This window comes from Atractosteus spatula, chromosome 3, assembly GCF_055471065.1.
Source record: "Atractosteus spatula isolate fAtrSpa1 chromosome 3, fAtrSpa1.hap1, whole genome shotgun sequence".
In the NCBI taxonomy this organism is placed as follows: domain Eukaryota; kingdom Metazoa; phylum Chordata; class Actinopteri; order Semionotiformes; family Lepisosteidae; genus Atractosteus; species Atractosteus spatula.
Genome location: NC_142708.1, coordinates 49,931,460 through 49,951,649, shown reverse-complemented (window position 1 = coordinate 49,951,649; position 20,190 = coordinate 49,931,460). Strand labels below are relative to the sequence as shown.

Below are 20,190 nucleotides of genomic sequence, written 5' to 3'. Positions count from 1 at the left end.
CAAGTAGTGCTGGGCGACAATTCGATAATGATAATTATCGCGATATAATTTTCCTCGATTTAATTTTAACAAAAGTTCGATAAATGTTCAATATATATGTTTATGCTTTGTGCATGATATGCGCATGCGCACAAAATACTGCGCGAGTGCGCGTGCGTGTTGCAGACCGGCCAACTAACGTGGTGTTGTTTACCCACACGGTGGTGGCTGACATGATTGTAGTTAGAGTGGAGAAATGAGCGACACTGAAGCAAATGTAGTGCTGCCAACGACCAGCTCGAAGGACGATGACATCGTCTACAGAAAAGGTCATTCAACTTCAGTAATTTGGAGATATTTTGGCTTTTTATGATCAGTCATAAAACAGAGCTCTTTAAACTTTGCAGTCTGTCTGAGCCATCGTCTATGTGTGTTTTATCACACTGCAGTACTTAATTTTTCTATTAAGATATTTATTTTGTAAATTTGACTCATGCATATTTTGACATAAAAAAGACTTGAATGCTCTCTACCTCAGATTTGTTTAATGTTTCTGCTGTTTGGCAAGTGTTTGTTGTGTTCTTAAAATAAAGAGTTGTTTAATTTACCAATTAACTGTGGTTTCTTCAACTTTCACTCAGGAGAAAAAATCTGCCTTTAAACTTGAAAGAAATAATGATTTGACATTTATCGTGATAATTATCGATATCGACTGATATGAAAATTTTTATTGTGATAATGTTTTTGGCCATATCGCCCAGCCCTAATCTCAAGCTAATTTTTGTTATGAATCCACTCGATTTGGAAACGCCTGTCGTGGCTGTGACCCTGTGACCGCACACAGGGCAAGGGGAGGCAGATGTCTCTGACTTTGAGCAGCTGATCCTTAGACGCATCACAGGTTATGTGCCTGTGCAGGACGTTGAGCACTGATCGGAGGAGATGATGGTACAGAAAACTGGTAAATGCCCGGAAAGTTGCAGGGGTTGCTTTGCTGTCAGGAGCTGAGAGAGCCCTGGTTGACTAATCGCACTCATTCTTTCGGTGGTGTCCAATTGCTTGTTACTCCCAGTCACACTCGAGTTTTTGCGTGACCCCATACAACCTGTGATTCTGGATGTCTGTCTTCGTGTGGGCAAGAGCCGGGAACCTCTTTAGAAACCATTTATTCGAGTAAGAACAAGATCATGTTGGAGCTGCTGCTGGTCACTATTTGCTGTTCACTAACATTGTACATCCATCCATTTTCTTACTGCTTCATTCAGTTCAGGGGTGCGCGGGAGCTGGAGCCTATCCCAGCAAGCAGCATAGACCCTGGATGGGATTATAGTCAATAATAGAACACACAGAGACACACTCACACCTAGGTCCAGTTTTCTGAGAGACCAACTAACTTGCCAGTATGTCTTTGGGCCGTAGGAAAAAATTGGAGCACTTGGAGGAAAGTTGTGCAACATGGGGTGACCAAACAAACTCCGCACAGATAGCACCTTAGGTCCAGATTTGAACTCAGGGCCCAAGTGCCAACCAATACACCACTGTGCCACACCACACGATACATAAATAGAAAAGGATAGGTTTGGTATTCAGCATGCACGTTCCTGTATTTGGTCTGCTGGGGAACAGATTCTTCCATGTTGTGCAGCTCCTCTGGAACAGAGGTGACATTTTTAAGAGTCATCATACATTAGAGAAGGGTATCTCTTGAGTGTCTGTGACATATTTCTAAAGAGGAGAAGGTTATATTTGCAGACAGGCCAATCTGTTAACTCATGCAGAAGTCAAGGAAGATGAACAATATATTTTCCACTCCCCATTCCTGTGAAAGTGGGTTGTTGCTTCCAAACATTGCATCTGTGTGTGCTTTATGTACCAAGTAGTTTGCTATCACAATTATAATGGTGTTGAGTAATACTTGCTAAAATGTCAGCAGCATAAAAGCCTCAAGCAAAATTAACAACTTTTTTCTTGTGCTGAGCATTAATAGGATGTGAAGAGCCCTGACACTATGCCACTTTTGGTTTGCTGTCCAGGTTACTGTGCAGAAACTATATAAGGTTGTTTTTTTTTTCCCGCAGCAATGAATTCAGCAAAATGGTAGCCGAAGAGTACCTCACATTTTTTGACTTTACTGGAATGACGCTGGACCAGTCTCTTCGGTAAGCTTTTTTGTGTGCTAAATTTGGATTTTTCGTTAAGCTCGTGATCTAGGCTTTTCTTCACATGAAGTCTCACTCTGCGGGGTGTGAAATAGTGCAATCCGCTTACTTAATCCGCAATGCAGCCCATTTGTTCGGCCCGGTTGGTCAGAGCCATTGACCTGGATACATTCCCACCTTGTCTGAAAAGCCCACACAGGAAGCAGGCGCCCTTGATAATATTACTCTCAGTTTCACATACACAATGCTTCCCGTGGTTCTCTACCTCTGTCCTATCTAGGTGTCCTTTTTGATGTTGTTGCAGACCTAGATTGACAGGAGCATGTTAAAAGAGTAGGGAAATACGGACAACGCAAGACCAGTACAGACACACAAACTCCTACAAACAGTTTCACATTTTGCCACAATCTCAGTGACAGAACCACTATTGGTCTCACTGAAATTATTTTATGGGTCTTAGAATAAACTGAAGTGATATAATTAGTGGAGTAACACAGGAACCTTGCTTAGGACCACTGCTCTTGCTAATTTATTTAAACAATCTAGGTTCCAAATAGTTAATAAATTTGTCACATTTGCAGACCTTACCAAACTTGGACCATTAGCTAACCTGTAGCAAATGGAATAAAATGATTTAGATAAAATTTAAGACTAGGCAAGCACATGGCAAATGATGTTGACAAATCTAGGGTTTTGTATGGAGGTAGTAAAAATGTAACGTACAAATCCAAGATGGGAAATGCCGAGCTGGAAGAGGCTACTTATGAAAAATACTTAGGCCTTTACTGTACTGTATATCGACTTATCATTTCCATCTTTTAGACAATGTGGGAAGCAACTGAAAAGGCAAACAAATATAAGGTTATACAATCAGGTTTACAGTCAAAGGTGACAAGAAAAAGATATAGCAATTAATATAGTGATTGTGCTGTTTTTGATTTGCGCATATCTAGCAAATAGTGTTCTGCATTTTCTGTTTGTCACACATCATCTCTTTAACCTGGCCTGACGATTCTGTTACCCAGGTAATGTTACATTAAAACTCTGATAATACGAAATAAAGTAAGATGCTTCGCACTCATTGCACGCTTTGTTAATTTCTATCTGTCCCTCGGTTATAGTAAACAGATGAATTACAAATCCCAGAGCCTGTATAATTTGTATTTCACTCTTGCAGTTTGCCAATTCACATTCACTCACCCCCTGGTTTGCAAAGGTACTTAATTCCTCAAAAAACGTCCATAATGTCAAATTCTGCATAACAGAATTTGAATTCTTGTTACTTTAAATCTTCCATCTAATGCCCAAGTTGTAGAAAACCATCCAGTGTCATTTTGTTTGTTTCTGTTCACCGAAGAACTGCTTGACAGCATAATGTTAAAAATGAGGATGGCTAGTGACAAAAATACCAATTAAGATTACAGTGGAAGTGGCTACAGAAGGAAGTGCCTTCATTTTAGCAAAAATAGCCTCATGCTGAGAAAAAAGAGGCATTTAAATACTTTATTGTAGGACAAATGTACAGTGTTAAATATTTAGATATTGGTAAGCTTAATGTGTGTGTAGTGGCTTATTTTATTAAGTGGGATTTCTCAACAATATTTTTTCAACATAACTGTGAGATTTATACAGTGTACAATAATCACAACTACTGTATGATATTACAAAATATTGGGGTCAGGAAATAATGTTCTTTTTATGCACAGTTATAAATAGAGTAAACATAGAGTAATAAATCTGGCTTAAAACTTGGCAGTACAAATATGAACTAACAATAAGATAATTGCAAAACACAATATGTTACACAATATGCTCATACTGTATCTATATATTACAGTGGCCTAAATCCCTTCCTACAGTGTAGATGCCCAAAAGTGAATAGCAATCAAATCTCCCTATTCTATAAATGTATCACCAAACCAGGAGAGGACATTTTTAGCATGACAGTTCCACGATAAAGGAAATCAGAATTTCCTAAAATAAGACAGCAGGCTCTCAATAAGTATTTTCACATTACTTAACAAGAATCTGGTCACACAGACTGATCAGAACGAGGTCCTCTCACATGACACAAGATTTGAGTGACAGTGATGTTTTTTTCTCTCTCTTCTGTCTCACTTTGTCATCCTTCCTCCCTGTCTCCCTTTTCTCTATAATGTCTGTGGCTGTTGAATGTTTAACCTTTATTGCGTTTCTAATGATTTACCTTGAATTTATTTAACCAGAGTTAAAAATGCAAAATCCCATTGATCATCTGTTTACCAGCCTCTTAACCCACCTGTTTTAGGCTTTCCGAGTTGGACCTTGGACTGCAAAAGTAATTCAAAACCTATCCAGAATGATATTTTAAATAATCATGTGTAATATTGTTGGAAAAACACCCCATACTTAGAGGGTAATGAGTATGTTTTGCTAGGCTGTCAATCTAGTGAAGATTCAGTCACTGTTAATTGCATTAAAGGGTGCTATTTTTTGTTAAACACCAAAATTAAGTACTATGTAATGGTTGCACCCAATATTTTAGTAATTTTATTGCACATATGAACACTGTTGGTGTTGAAAAACCAAATCTGGCCCACCACAGCAAATGAGTTTGAAACCCCTGTTCAATAGCTGTTCCTGGAGAAGGGCAATGTGGGCGTCTCAGGGTTGAGAGTGTTTCTTTGAGCAAAGACCCTGCAGGGGATTATGTTGTTCTGCTTTTTTTTTGCCTCAATATATTCTTACAATGAGTATGTGATCAGTTTTATTTCTTTGTACACACTTGCTCACTTAATAAAATAATGGCGTACTTTGAAATAATAGCTGCACTGAAAGTCATGATGTGTCATTGAACTATATAAAACCCTTTGTGAGAGACTTGCCTCACCCTTACCAAGTAAGTTTGTTATGGACCTGTCTGAATCTTCTTCCCTATTCACTTACGCAGTATTTTCACTCATACATACACCAGCAAATTTTCGTATTTTAATTGGTTTCATAGTACTGTCACTTTACTGTTCTTTCACAATACTCTCACAGTATTTCTTAAACCATCTTTCAGTTATTCATACTGTTGGCAGGATCAGACAGGAGAGAAGACCTGCTGCAGTCCGACTGACCACTGGGGAACGCACTCTGCACTTCCGGCTCTACTGCATCTCATATACTGGACGCACCTGCGTATATGCTTACCTGTCAATGGAAAGCACATTTCGTCCCTACATCATCGTAGTTCTTGTACGTTTTTTTTCCCTCCGGGGACGAATGCACAGTTGTCCATTTTCTCTCCACAAACGCTTGTTTCGGGCTTCAGCAGCCCCCAGCGGATTCGCTGTCAAGCCCTCCTGCTTTGCTAGTGGCCTTACCTGACTGCTTCTACTGCTCCTCAAGGACTGGACTCATTCCACTTGTGTTCTCACGCCTCCAGTCGACTGCTTGTTCTGCAGTCTCCCTGGCGACTTCAGCCACGCAACACACAACCCGGACACCTTCACGGCCCTTAACCGGCCGCTTTTCTGGCAGGACATATACCGTTGCCCCTCCAGCTGCTCTCTCTGCAGTTCTGTGCCACCTGTGGCCAGCAGCACTCGGCCTACGGCCACCGCTGCCCCTCCTTCTGCTCTCTCTGCAGCTCTGTGCCATCTGTGGCTAGCGGCGCTCAGCTGACGGCCACCGGTGCCCCTCCAGCTGCTCTCTCTGCAGCTCTGTGCCACCTGTAGCCAGCAGCGCTCAGCCGACAGCCACCGCGGCCTCTCTGGCTGCTCTCTTTGCAGCTCTGTGCCACCTAGGGCCAGCAGCGCTCAGCCGACGGCCACCGCTGCCCCTCCTGCTGCTCTCTCTGCAGCTCTGTGCCACCTGTGGCCAGCAGTGCTTAGCCGATGGCCACCGCTGCCCTTCCGGCTGCTCTTTCTGCAGCTCTGTGCCACCTGTGGCTGTCAGCAGTCAGGTGCTCGGCCAAGCCTCTTCCCTGGCGAACACAAACACGTGCCCCGACTATCCAGGGTATGTTGTTCCGACACACGTCTCTGCTTTCAGAGAGGGCTGTTCCCTTTCTCAAGACAGCTTAGGCACGCCATTCAATATGACAAGTTCTCACAATGGCACCCCATCGAGACACCAATTCCCTGCAGCTGTGCCCTCCTGTCGAACACTGGCTGACAGCCTGCCACACCCTTTTATAAATGTTAATTTCACATTTTTAATATGAGGGATCTTGTGATGAATGGTGTGTGTTTGGTCTTTCTATGCTTTCTGCCCAGCTATGATAATTTAAATATGCATTATGATTTCAGTATGTAAGTACAGGTGTGTAAGCTGTGAACCCCTAATTTAATTAAAATATCAGATTCTTGCATTTAGTATTGGTGTTATTTGACGTTGGAGGATATCAGGTTACAGAGCTGTCCTCTTAGCATGATCATAATGTTTGATTTATTTTTTTTTGTTTCTGAGCTTGTAGTGTCCCAATAAAGGATTACAGTACGTATTTGAAAGATAAGGCGTTATGAATTCTGTTTTTGGCTGTCAATGAACTCAACACTGTTGTAACTGATAGAGACAGAGTTCTCTGAATATTGCTTGAAGGGGTTAAAAACATTTCTTAAAAATTTTAAGTTTAGTCTGTTAAGGTGTACAACAATCAAGGAGTACTTTAGAATTTAAGACCGAAAGATAATATGATGTATTTGACATGAAGGTAATGAAGTGGTGTGTTTATTAAATCCTATTATATAAATAGTGTTTCCAAGTTAGATTTTCATATTTTACATCATTTGGCATAAACATGGAATAACAGTAAGTTAACAGCAACAAAAAACATTTAAAATAGGACATTTTTGTTCATTGCAGAATGGTATTTTATGGCACATCTGTTACATATCTTAGTGCTAAATTACACCCTGGTTTGTGAAGAGGTCATCTGAAGGAACAGAGGCATCAGAAGCTTGCAGATTACTGGAAGAGTGTGGGGGTGTTAAATACCAATTGTCTACTGGGAAAAACAAAACAAAAAAATGAACAAGAACTAACAAAACAAAAATCAATTCTTTAGAAATAGTGATGATCTCATTATATCTATTTATTTACTGCAGAATGTTCATTATAACATAACTGCCCATGTAATTTTCTTTCTTTGTTTTTATTATGTAATGTCGCTTTATCTGTCTTTGTGAAGTTTTGGAAACAAGCTACATTCTTAAATTATTTTTAGTATTTTTTTTTCTGGTATGTTTGCTTTAGCTGGCATTCATCTTAAATACAGTACATACAGAAGTAGCTCATCAATTTCCTTTCATTTGGAAAAAAAACATAAAATTTATTGTGTTCTGTGATATAATTGTATATTCACATTCATAAAAAACGTTTTTTGAAGTGCTATGCAGATATTGTAAAGTAAGGATGGCCAGAATGTTTCTAGCTGTATTCCTTATGTTAGAAGGTGCAGTCAGGATCTGGACCTCCCATTTGTTACTTGTCAGTGTTTAGTGTTGAAAATTATACATGTACAGTAATGGGGACTTTGTTCTTTATTGGGAAGAATAGTGTTGTCTTTAACGGTCAGCACCGACAGGTAGGTTGTGGTGTGGGCTGTCTGAGGAGGTCCTACACATGTTTACTCATCTGCAGGATTTTGCCCATCTGTAATAGCGAACCCAGGATGTTGCATACATTGTTGATACTATACATTTCCGTCTGTGACATTGATGTGGGTGTGACAGTAAGCCGGCTTATGACTCGTATTTCAAAAAATACTTCAGTGTTCTGTATTATAAGTTTGGGTGGGAAATATTGATGATGGACTTAATACCTTTTGAGATCTTTCTAAAATCTGCAATTTCATCATCTCCTGCAGTTTCACTTACAGATGTTATCAAAACAGATTTGTTTTAGGTGCAGTGGTACCTTAAAATTTAACTAGTTACATCTGTGTGCTTTTAATTGACGCTTAAAGAGTATTTCCACAGCTCCTTCACAGCAGTTCTCAAAAATTATTTTTCAAAATACAGACATATACAGCATATTAAAAGCAGCGTTTGCTGATAAATGTGGTTTAATTAAGTGCTGTCGTTAGTATTCAGTGTTGCTGATTTTCATTAATGCATATTTTTTCATACTAATTGTTGCTTTTTTCTTCTCACAGACGCTTTCTGAAAGCTTTTGCACTGATGGGTGAAACCCAGGAGAGAGAGAGGGTTTTAATCCACTTCTCCAATAGGTACTATCAATGTAACCCTGCCACCATTTCTTCACAAGGTATTGATTTTAAACTTTTGCTGAGGGAAAAACTTTATGAAGCATTTGAATAAACCACCGTATAATTAGCTGAACATGTTTGGTTCTAGTTTTTCAGAAAGCCTATTTTAGTGCATCACTTTTTCTTATAAGATAATTCAGTTCTTGAATTTCTTGTTACTTGATTTTTGTTCTGTACATTTCCTGTTCTCACTTCTCAGAGCTGATTACAAGGAACTGTTTTGGGGAAGCAAATTAGCTCTGTGTAGCGCCTGGAAACCTGCTTGCTCTAATTCCCTGTCTCATTTCCTCACATTGCATTGCATCTCAAGGAGTCTCTTCTAAAGAATTTCCTTTCTAGAATTGTTACTTTAGTTGGAAAGACAAATGAGATTCCCGCAAGAAACCGCACCAAAGAATCGTTTGCAAACCAAGCACGAAATGAAATGACAGAAAGAAGCAGATCTCATCTATTACTCTTTCAAAAAGTATCATCACTATATTGGAACAGTAAGCCGAAGCTTTTCGTAAATGCATGTAAACGAATACATCTTATTTCTTTGACCATTTGACACTCACAAATCAAAGAATATTTAAATGCGCGATCATGTCCATATAGTGCATCATTCAGTATTTTTTGCACATATAAAAAATAAATTCAGCTAAAACATGAGAACCTATATTGGATGCTTTCTGGCTAGTAGCTATGAAGCATCAATGTAAAAAATCCCTTAAGGAGCTCACAGAAAAAGTTACATTTGTGGAACATCCTAGGATATATTTATAAATTAACCACAACTCTTACAACAAAACAAATAGTTGTGCAAAGAAATAAGTATAAAGTACACCCTTGTTATTCTGGAGGTATGTGGGACTTAATGTATTGTAAGGGGAGGGACATAACCTAAAAAGCGACCAAGCAAATAGTCTCTTTTCTGTGCAGGGCACATATACTGGGGAATTGGAAAAAATAACCCACATACAATTCAATACTATATAGCTGAAATATGTTTAATCTAACGGTACTATCAAAAATATTTTTTAAAACGTTGATTTAATCTAGATATGAATTAAAGCTGCTGCTTGGAAGAAAATGTTGCATTGCCTGGCAGCCTTATCTGATGGAGCAGAACTCCATTTAGCTCCTAGGACAACATTAACTTCTCTTTTAATCTTCTTTGTAGTAGAGTATCCGCAGACAATGGCTTATTTTAAATTACATTTTTACTCTTTATCTACTTCTCTCCCTTTCTTTTCTTTATTATTGTTTCCCCTTTGTTTTGCATTATTCATCTTTGCATTAAGTGGTAAAACAAGCAAGTCTTTGCTTTCCACTGACTGCATAACAAAATATTCTTAATTTTAAAGACCAGCATTACAGGTTGGATATGATATTCATAGAGGTTTTCATAACCATAAAAAATGTTGGTCTCAAGTCTTTGCTTCACTGAACGTTTACCTTTGTCTTTAAAAATGCTACAGCCTTGCTTTCACTACATTCTGTTAGGAAAAAAATGCCCCTGTATACATAAACAGTTGAGTGACCTGATATGTAAAAATTAGGTTCTGCATTTCTTTTTATGAGTTTAAAGCTGTCCTAAACCTTCTTAGGTTAGACTTCACACAAAAGGAGCAGCACTTTTTAAAAGGCTTCCTAAAACACTTCCTCCTCTGTGCCATCAGATGTGTGACCAAAATGTATCTGTTATTGGCTGATGTATAGCTGCAGTCCTGACATTGATTACAATATTATTTATTAACAGCATGCTCAGCGTCTGAAGGATCTATGGTTCATGCTGCTGTGGGGATGAGAATTAAAGTGATAAATATTTGCCAGTCAAGTCTGGACTATTTGCTTTTCCTTGTGATCTGAGTGGAGAAGCAGGAGAGCAATTTCCTGAGGTTCTCCCCCTGCGTACTATTTTTAGTATTGAGAACTGTTAAAAATGCAGACAAGGGCCATTGTAATTTTAAGAATAATGTAAGACACAGGTATCCCTAAATGATACTGATGTTTCTTGTTGTTTTATGGAGTAATGTTTCCTTGGTTTGTTCATCACCAGTGTACGTATTTTGTTTTAGTCTTTTTCTATGCTATAAGTGATGGATGTTTAACTATTGATGCATTTAGAGCATGCATTTAGAGCTTACAGCATGCATTTATGCATTTAGAGCTTACAGCAACTTTAATCTCACTTTTTCAAGTTAGGTATAGTGTTCATAGTTTGTATTGCACTAGGGATGGATTGCTTTATTTCTGCCTATATCAGTCTTGAAAACTGTATAATTGTTTTAGAATATATTGTAAGTGTGTGAATATGAAATGGCATTCCTGTTTGTGTCTATCAGTTCTGTCTGAAGAGACAAATTTGTGTATGCATCTATCAAAAGCAATTGACATTGTTAGCAGCTTCAAGAATAATTTTTATTCAGTGATATCAAATTAAACCAAATGCAAGTTGTACACCACATTCATAGTTTATTTCTCATTTCTCAAAAAATATGTCTCTTATTTTTACAGATGGAGTTCATTGCCTTACGTGTGCTTTGATGCTGCTAAACACTGACCTTCATGGCCATGTAAGTACTAAACTAGAAGCTTGTTATACTATAGTAGCCTACTTAACAGCTTGCAGTCTTGCGGTAAATATCCTTAAATGATTTATTGTTGCTGTGGATAAAAATTTAAAGGTTTGTTTAAATGTTAATTTCACTCCCCTCTTAAAAACCAGCTGGGATGTGCCACTAGGTGGCAGACTGTTTTTTTAAGAAACATTGATATTAGAGCACTGTTCTCTGCTCTAATTGACTGTTGTTTTATTAATGATCTTCATTCTCTCAATCTCTGGCAAACATTCAGAGATTTGTGCAGATAACGTGCCTGAAGAATCTGCATTAGCATAGCTGAAACATGTCTAATAAAACAAACATGCATTTACCAACCTCCCAGTCTGTACCGGACAGCCAACCTTGAAATTCAAGTAGCCAGTAGGTTCCATTTGACATAGACTTAATAGAATCCACACACATACATCCTCATTTAAGCAGTTACAATATAAGTTGTGAAGTTTGGCGAGTGCTTATGTAATGTATTCAAAGGTAAACATACCCAGACCTACATCACAGATAGAAGTGATAATTCAAAAATGATTTACATGTTGTAATCATTATTTACATTTTTTTTAAAGTATCATTTTAGGGAAAATACCTGGAAAATTGCATTCTCCTAATTAAGTCTTGAAACTTAATGAACAGTAGATTTCTTTCATATTTTTCCAGTTTCCTTTCCTTTTTCTTTCTAAAGCAATTTTCATGCTCACGAACCCAGGGTTTCTCTTTATTTTCCCTTACCTTGATTCTTATCTTTGGTTTACCTTCTCAGAGTATAATATTTCTTTCATCTCAAAACACCTGTCTCCAGCATTGAAGCAATCTCTCCTTCAGAAATCAGAGGTTTATATGTAACAAATGACCTCCTGACTTCTGTTCAATTTTAATTCAGGTTTCTGTGCATTATTGCCAAACAAAAGTCCTGGCTGACCTCAAGAATACAAAAAAAGTATCTACCATACAGTAGGTTTTTTTAAAGTACATTGGACTGGGCTTCGCTCAGTCTTTAACATTTGTATTGTGGTGCTTGGTAAAAAATAAAATAAGAAGATGATCTTCAATAAAATATATTGTGTGTAGCATTTAATGCATAATGTAATTTATAACAGACCTTCAAAACAGGTTTGGTAGAGATATTTCTCCATAGTGATTTTAATAATCCCAAAATCTCTTTTGTCTCATTTTTGGCTCAACTTTGATACTTTTGAAAGTTGAATACTATCTTAAGATTATTATTAGTAGTAATATTTACTTTAAAGTGCATTCTGTACATAAAAGGCATGTTGCTGCTTTTCTGTTTGGAATGTAATTGCATGTGAGTTGCCTGCATATTACTAACTCCTTCTTTTGCATTATTTCCTTCCTGCCAATGTTTCTTTATCTTCCTTGGATCTTCTGGCTGTCCCTATTTTACTTACTAGGTGGTAAGTTGGGTTTTCTTTTTTATCTCCTTGGCTCGTCTTTGCTGTTTCTTTTCTAAAATTAAAAAAAAAGAAATAGTCCTGTCACTTTAATACCAGTAGCAGTTTGTCTACAACCTTGGACCCCAGAGAGGTGCATGAATGTACTGTTTTGCTCAGGCTGAGCCACAGAGCTTTCTTAGCTAGCTGAGGCCTGTAAATATGCAATATTGAATGGCAGAAACTGGCGTTTATTAATCTGAGTCCTCATAAAGATTCTTGCATTCCATCTCCGGTAGTTCTAAGCCCTATTAAAACTGATGAGGCCGTTTGCAGCCTTATTTTAGCAATTCAGTAGGTTATTTTTGTTTTGTATTACAAATGTTTGTGTAAAAGAATTGTTAGAAATATATGATTGTTTTTGTTAAAGTTAAATAGAAATCTACAGTCTGTAACCATACATGTCTGGCTTTTTAATTGTGTGCCGATGGTATTTTTTATTACTACTATTACTGCGACTGCTACTATTTTAGGTGATAGTATTTGGCCATACTAAATACTATGACTCAAGAGGCACAGTGAAGTTTTCTTCATGCTCAATCAGAAACCAGTGGGAAAAGACTATACAGGAAAATAATAAATTAAGGAAAAAGGGATTTAAGTATCTAATTACTTATGAAGTATGGTATAATATTTTTTTTCAACTGCTTACAGTCTTGAAATAATTTTTTAAAAAGTCTTAGTTATTGGCTTAATTTCATTGCTGTTTAGCTTGTTATTAGATTGCTTCCCAGTCTGAACATTTGTTACTGCTGCCCACCTACAAACTCAGCTTATGCTGGCAGGATCTTTATAATCATTGAAGAACAAACACCGTCTGCTCAGACTTTGGTGTCCAGTGTCTACAGAACAAATATATAGCTTTATTTTTCGGCATTAGAATAGCTGCTTAATGTGTGTATGCTGAATATTATTCTTTTTAAACATCATAGCTTGTTATTTAAGTTGTTAATAGTCAGCTATCTAAGAAGATATTAACCAGTTAATCATGCACTTAGTGTCTTCTGTATTTATAAGCCTGCAGACACTGTGATACATTAATGCCTACGTCTGCTTCCCTAAGCTTGATCAAATGGAATTTATACTGGTACTACCCTGGAGTGATTTCCTGTAATTTGATTGTTTAGCCTTAGGAGATTAATTTGTGGTTCACATCATTACAGTGTCTAGAACCACATCATATAAACAAATTCATCAAGTATCTTTCCACTAGGTACAGGTATATGCACACTTTTAAATGCTACCTTGATTTGTGATTCAGACAATATGAACATGCACACAAAAATTCACACAAAGGCAAATCTTCAAATTTTACAGAAATACTTTTGTGTTACAGTATTCTTTAATATGTATTACAGCTTTCCACTGTGTATTTGCTTTTCATTTCTGCCTGAAACAGATATAAGAATCCTTTTCGACAGATGATTAGAATTGTGCAATATGATAGTGCTAGATAATTATGCAGCAGGAAAAAAAATAGAATGAAATGATTTTGTGGATATTTTTGTGCCTCATAAAAAGTCAGGAAATGACGCTCTGTTCAAAGGAGTGGGTGATGGTTCAGATGTGTGTGGTGATTTGCCAGAAAGTGATAAATACAGATGCAGCTTACATTTTGTTTGATCTATATATGTAATTTTAATTAAAAATGACTGAATTCCCAACCTCAAGCTGGAACGGCTCTAGACTGGAGCGCAGGTTGAGGTTGGTGATCTAGATGGTGCCACTGCGAGAGGCACTAGGCGCCTGAACTGGGGTTCCTCAAGTGCCAGTGCCAGTGCCAGTGCCAGTGCCAGTGCCAGTGCAGACACCCTGGGTTGGCAGTAATCAACCATGGTTCCCTGAGCATCAGCGACTCTTGTGACCTGCTGGGTGGCTGCTGAGAAGATGCGAGAGACGCTCCTCCAGTTGGAGCTGACTTTTCGGTTGGGCACTGTGGAGTTTGCAGCCTGCTACACGATGAACAGCTCTCTAGGTGGGCGTTGTGGATCTTGTCTTTGTCTCCTTCTCTCCAAGGCTCTGCAGGAATCTTTAGCTGGAGAGCTGTAAACAGCAGTTCCAAATACATTTGGAAAAAGGATATATTTAGGTTTTGCCATTACAGCTTGAGGTACGGATAGATACTGTAGTTTACTTAAAGGAGACATGCAAGGATAATGCACCGTTTACATTCCCTTTTTTGTGAATAAACTGTTTTTATGTTTGTGCAATTAATAAAACAAATCCCTGCAGTATCATAAAATGCAAGTAGTGTGCATGGAAGAAATTACATCAAAATATACATTATACTTCGTACATGGTGGCACAATGTTTAGCACTTGGATCCAATCCTAGAGCTGGGGTGCTATCTGCATGGGGTTTGTATGTGTGCATACAGTCTCTGTGTCTGCCCTCAAACACAAAAAATGAGTCTGTTCCTTTTTATTCTTTACTGTGATATAGAAAGAATTCCATTATTTTGTCATAATATCCAGTGATGGACTGGTGTCCCCTCCAGGGTGTACCCTGCCTTGCCCCTGGTGCTTGCCATGATAGGTTCCTGCATGACCCTGAATTGGAAGAAGTGAATAGAAAATGGATTGATGTATTTCATGCTCATGTTCCTTATACTGTTGTATAAATGTAAAATGTAAATATATAAATACAAAATATTTTTATATATATAAATAAATATATATTAAATATAAAATATAAATGTAATATAAGATTTAAGACATTTTTTTCTCATTTGACTTCCAAAAAATGTATGTATCTGGCATCCCTAAAACGGAGTGAAGTTGGAACAAAAAATGCCACAGAGTGGATTAATGTGTTTTACTTAAAATTGTAATCACAGTAATATTGCCCAGTCAGTTGTCATAAGTAAAATTCAGAAAACTCAAATTGTTCATAATAATTCTTCTATGTGGATTGAACGTTAGGTCACAGTGCGTGTGATGGAAAACTTTCACTTAAGTGGAAGGATATATTTTAAATAACAAAAATTAAAGGTATTCACGTTTGATGTTGCACTGAGGTATAAAAGAAACAAGACATTTAAGTAGGGGTTTGTAGGCCTTTACAGATGATTTTGGGTTTTGCCCTTAACATTGCCTTCCATGATGTTTCAGTAAAATAATTTGGAAGCAGTGTAATTTTGAGAACACTGTTGATTTTATTCTGCAGTTTCATATAAATGAGAGATTATGAAGGTTGAAGTTTGATCAGACATTTTGTACAGGTTTTTAAATGAGCAAATTGTCAACTTGTAAGTGTATAGAACTGTTCACCTATTTCATGTGAATGCAGTAAATGTCATCTACAGTATATCCTTATGTATCATATTCATACTGTACTCAGAATGCATATTGTTTTAATAACTGAAACAACGTCCTTTGTTAACTGTTGTGTATGTATATTTAAAGGCAAATTAGTTTAGAAACAACTGTGTAAGTGGTTAATTGCATGAGAACCTAACAGTCTTAGAAAATTAAGTAGTACATGCTATAAATAGCACCATATATAAATGGCAAGGAAAGATTTTAAATGAAGAGCAATTTGAAGTAGTAAAGTAGTAGTAAAAATCAGTGAATTAAACGTTTGTACATGTAGGAAACAACTTGGGAGTTTTAAGATGTGGTAAATTATTTTGGGGAAACCATTGAAACAAATCTGCGTGGCCCCAAATGACACAAATAGTAATGACATCCATCTTGTAACGTTTGACTACATAAAGTATAAATCCAAAAGCTCACTTCATTACAACTTAGGAACACAGTTATATTTTAATTTCTGTCTCGCATTCCTTTGCTGTAAGCCAACTTAAAGGTCAAAAGTTTTTGTCATACTGCAGGTGCTCTCGTAAAATATTCAGCTAGGAAATGATTAGGCTAGGCCATAAAAATCAGCCACCTGTTTCTGCCTCAGCCACTTCCATTTACACAGAAATTTGTTTTGTGTTGATAGTGCTTTGTACCTCACTAATCAAAGCCAGGGGATCGCTTGTGATTGATATTCTGTTTAGCACTCTTCCTTTTTTAGGTTACCATCATATTTTATTTAATTCCTTGAAACCTTGCAGTCTTGTGTTATGTTTAAAGTAAAACCATTTTTTTTTATTATTGGTGCACAAACACAAAATACAGTCAAAATAAGGGCATCCAGTATTTGCTGAGGTATCATGCAGGACCTTCACAAAAGGCCAACAGGGGGTCAAGGTTTTATTTTTTAACATAATTGTAAACCCTCTGATAAACTGAGCAGATTCTGACACTGATGCAGTGGCTTCCTCAGCCTCTTGACCCGAACCACGTGCTATTGAGCAGTCTAGAGTGACAAGCAGGAGTACAAGGAAAATTTAAAAAAACCCTGAAGTTATCAAATACAATTTCCTGTCCATATCCTAATGCAGTGCTTTTCAAGAAAGTAAATTTAGATGGGAAACGTTGGCACTAATGTGGGCTCCTAGCTAGCTCAACTATTGTGAAGATAGTCTGGGCCCCATTGTCCGGATGTTACTGGGATTGCCGAACTTCTTATCTGGGATTCATAAGAACATGAGGTGCATAACTGGTGGAGTTGAGGCTGAATGTGTCTGAGCTGCCCAAGATGAATGCCTGGTAAACAGAAAAAATAATGTTTGCTGTAAAATGCTGACAAACCATCCTTTTTGAATATCCTTTTAATGCATTATGTCTTTGTAAGACTTGTACCTTTCTTCTTGCTTTTTGGTATTCTACAGAAACATGATTACTGTGTGGGAAAAGTACCATCAAATGGGATATTTTATACTGTAGTTGCAATTTGTTTGTGGAAAGTTTTTAAGCACATTTTTTTGTGCGTATTGTTTTATATTGCATATTCTCGGACGTTATCGAATACCTTATATTTCATCTTGTTGATGATCTTGTTAAGTTAGGCCTTGAATCATGATGGATAGTTGGTCTTTCACATTAACTCGGTGATAAATGCTTCTGGCTTATTACAGAATATTGGAAAGAAGATGACATGCCAGGAGTTCATCAACAATCTGGATGGGCTAAATGGAGGCCAGGATTTCCCAAGAGATCTTCTTAAGGTAGGCATTGTGCCTTGTAAAATAATCATACAAATCTTGAGGTTGACATGAAGTCTAATCATGTTTATAAGCAGATTAAAATCTAAAGTCACAGAACAGTCTTGGTTTTTACAATGATTAAGAGATAAAAATCCTCAAGCTTGTCACTTGAAAGGAGCCACTTCAATTAGTAACTGTAGCATGAAGAGCTGTTCAAATCCGTAGATAATCTGAGCCCTCAAGCATGGTTGCTTATCAATGCTGTTCATCTTACATGAACCTGATATTTGTACACCTGATATTCAGTGTGACTAGTGACCAAAGGAGAATAACTATGGCATAATAAATAGCTGAAGCTTGCCTTTATGACTCTGGTAAAAGCTTTGTTTAGGAATTGTTTACTCATCTCCATTATGGTCAATTACAGCATTTACAGACTTTTAAGTTGTCTTCGAAAATAAATGTATATCCTTCATTTTCACATTTCTGTTCAATTCCTTGTTGAAGGAGATGAGAGCCGAGTTTAACAATGAGAGTCAAATAATGCTTTCTCGAATTGTGACGGGGTTAGGTTCGAAAATCACGATCGCGTGTATCACTATGCTACACAAACAATACGGATGTGTAAAAAATTAACATGCATAAATGCTACATTGTGTAATACGGCTTTGTTATATTTTTTCACTAATTTTACTCTTTACTCATGTTTCATAGGCGCTGATCCTTTCACTGCTTCATGAATTCTTTCCTTGTCCTTTAATATTGTGGATATTGTCGAATGAGAAAGGCCAAAGTCGCGTGCGATTGTCGATTGTCGATACCGATTTTCCATTTTCATGTTGCACTATTATGTTCACTTTCATTTCTAAATCTCTTTCGCTTTTGAATTTTCCTTTTGGCACCACCAGAACACACTTTTTTGCTTGCTAGCCGTTTGGTTACCCAAAGAATAACATTTTGATGACGTACAGTAGGCTGATGACATCATTAATGTTAGACATTACGACCAAATGCCGGGACAGGAAAATAATATACAATACTGTATGGTAATACGATTAAGGTGACGGCCGTTGTAAGTGCGAGTGGTCGTAAGTCGCATATGTGGTAATTCTAGGCCTACCTGTACTTTTATCTAACTTATATATGAGGTGAGCCTATTTTCTAGTACTTTATTTGGAGCTTTCCTTGTGACATCTAGAAATCCAATGGAGAATTAGTATTAATGTGTATGATGTGTATTTTAAGATAACATATAGTATTTATTTTACTGAAGCTAGGTGACAAATGGAAATTTTGCATATGCATCTAAATGCCTCTATTAAAGCTAGTCTTATGGCTTCCAAACAGTGAGTATTTAATTGCTATCATGTTGAGTGCAAAGTATTTGAAGATGTTTTAAAATGTTTAAAAAACATTTTAAACACTGTAAATGACTTGACTTTCCAAATGTAACATTTGACTACATTTTGATACTGCAGTACAGTTCATTAAGGTTGCTTTTGTCTGTAGTAAACGAATTGGCAATCGTAGATGTTGTATGCCCATTATTCATGAATCGGCTCTGCTTAGGATCCAGTTTCCGCAATAAAAATGTAGATGTTTCATTAAGTTAATGGGCTCCTATTCAGCTACATACTGGGGTAACCGTAAGTTAACATTGATTATGCAAACATTTGTAAAAGGAACTTGGCTTGTTTGACAACATTCATGTTTTCATAAAGTCAGCTTGAGGTCTCTAAACCTGCCATGTGAGTGATTATCCCCTACCGTGTCTTTCAATATTCTGTTACAGTTGTGTACAGTGAATTTAGTCCTGTCTTTCAAAAGATGAGTCATTATACACATGAGCAGAGTTGTTTCTGTTTGATGGAATATCTGGAGGGCAGCAGGAGGGGAAGGAATTATAGCGGTTTTGCCTTGTAAATAGTTGTTTGTGCTGTCAGTCTTAAGTTACAGTGGGTTCAAGAATTACTGGCACCTTTGATAAATATGAACAGAAGAGCTGTATAAAATAAACAGCACAGGCCATAAACTATATTTTATGCCCCCCAAAATGGGAAAACTAAAGGCTTTTATTCTAATAGTTTTATTTCAAAAAAATTATTTTAAATGAGTAATACTGTTATACATGGATATAATGATTGTCTCCCCTGTGTCTAGTTCTTTGCGCTACCTGCTCTGCCACAGATAACAATACAATGCCTTTTCCTATAATGTTTAATATGGCTGGAGAACACATTGGGAAGAATCTTGGACTATTCCTCTATGCAGACATTTTTTCAGATCCTTGATGTAAATAGGTCTACGCTTATAGACTGCCCTCTTCAATTCAGACCACAGGTTTTCAATTGAGTTTAAGTCCGGACAGTGAGATTGACATTGCAAACCGTTGATTTTTGTTTTCATTCAGATGTTTTTTTTTTGTTGATTTTGAGGTGTTTAGGGTCAGTCAGGTATTAGGGGTGTTTAAGTCGCAGCTTTCTGGGAGAAGCAACCAGGTATTTTGAGAGAATATCCCGGTTCTTTGTGGAGTTTGTGATATCATTGCTGTTAACAAAGGCCCCAGGGTGAGTGGCAGCAAAACAGCCCCACAACATGAACAATCCACAATCACATTTTACGGTGTGTATGATGATCTTTGTTTTGTGTGCATTCTGACGCCTAAATTACAGATGGTGTGAGTGGCCAAAAGGTTCCATTTTGGTCTCATCCGCCCATAGCATCTGCTTCCAAT

The 20,190-nt window shown here is 37.3% G+C and overlaps 1 protein-coding gene across 1 annotated transcript in view; it reads left to right on the top strand.

Annotated features, from left to right (window-relative positions):
- The window catches only part of psd3l (pleckstrin and Sec7 domain containing 3, like), a 231,074-nt gene that overhangs the window by 98,405 nt on the left and 112,479 nt on the right, over positions 1–20,190 (top strand). Inside the window, exons 6-9 of the mRNA XM_088910121.1 lie at positions 2,058–2,138; positions 8,260–8,372; positions 10,873–10,931; positions 17,388–17,477. Coding sequence (XP_088766247.1) covers positions 2,058–2,138; positions 8,260–8,372; positions 10,873–10,931; positions 17,388–17,477 — 343 coding nt within the window. The remainder of the gene's footprint in view (positions 1–2,057; positions 2,139–8,259; positions 8,373–10,872; positions 10,932–17,387; positions 17,478–20,190) is intronic.